The sequence below is a fragment of the Plasmopara halstedii genome (assembly GCF_900000015.1).
Source record: "Plasmopara halstedii genome assembly, contig: Scaffold_816, whole genome shotgun sequence".
In the NCBI taxonomy this organism is placed as follows: domain Eukaryota; phylum Oomycota; class Peronosporomycetes; order Peronosporales; family Peronosporaceae; genus Plasmopara; species Plasmopara halstedii.
The window spans coordinates 1,527,500-1,528,362 of NW_020187732.1; the positions used below are offsets into that span (position 1 = coordinate 1,527,500).

The following is an 863-nucleotide window of genomic DNA, read 5'->3' on the forward strand; positions in this document are numbered from 1 at the left end:
TGTATGAATGTCGATTAGATTATATCCAAGCTCGATCGACACCTTGAACGCTTTGGTCTGCGATCGAAGGGTTCTTCTGAGATTACTGAATACATCCTCCTTCGGCATGCGCTCAAATGTATGGACCTCTTTAGCTCTTCTCTTCATACGATTATAAGAAGCTTTGGGTCTGCTAACCACGTTCTTGAGAACATTGACCCTATCTTCGATTGACGAGCTGCGTGGGAACGCTTTGGGATTCTGCTTGACAATTTGTTCTTTATTGTACGCTCTTGATAAATTACTAACCCACACCATACGTCCGGTCCTGCCACGGACCTTAACTCGATAACTGTCCCCCCACTTCTTAACTGGGATTCCCAATTTTCTTAATCCATCAAGTTCGTGAGAGAACATTTTTATACGAGCTATATACTTGCTACTAAAATATTTTGGTGTTACATATAAAGTATAATTCGCTTAAGATGGAACCAACAAAATTTTAGTCTTGTGATTTGAGTTTGGCATAGTTCTCCCGATGTTTCTTGTTGAGTTCAGCACGATGATTGTCATCGTATTCTTTCTGCTTCCTCAGTCTCTTTTCATGATTCTTTTGATAGTATCGCTTCGCTGCTGCGCGCTGAGCTTCGGGATTGCGTTTATACTTTTCAGGATCGTACTTCATAGCTAATATACTTTAAACTTTATAGTATCAGAATCAACTGATACCAAACATCAAATATGAACATTTACGTGGTTCATTCGCATACACTTTTTATTTTCGATCTTAAGCGAAGAATCTAATAAGTAATACGACCGCGGAACATGTGAGTTCTCAAACAAGGTTGTAATTATTTGTGGTATAAAGAAGGCACCGCTGCTTG

At 39.4% G+C, this 863-nt stretch overlaps 1 protein-coding gene across 1 annotated transcript; it reads right to left on the reverse strand.

Moving 5' to 3' along the window:
* Window positions 1-481: 481 nt before the first annotated feature.
* PHALS_14243 (uncharacterized protein) lies at window positions 482-741 on the reverse strand (the record flags this gene model as incomplete). Its single annotated transcript, XM_024730017.1, has 2 exons — window positions 482-658; window positions 733-741. 2 exons carry the CDS (start codon window positions 739-741, stop codon window positions 482-484), a joined length of 186 nt encoding a protein of 61 aa, XP_024580337.1.
* Between the last annotated feature and the right edge of the window lie 122 nt (window positions 742-863).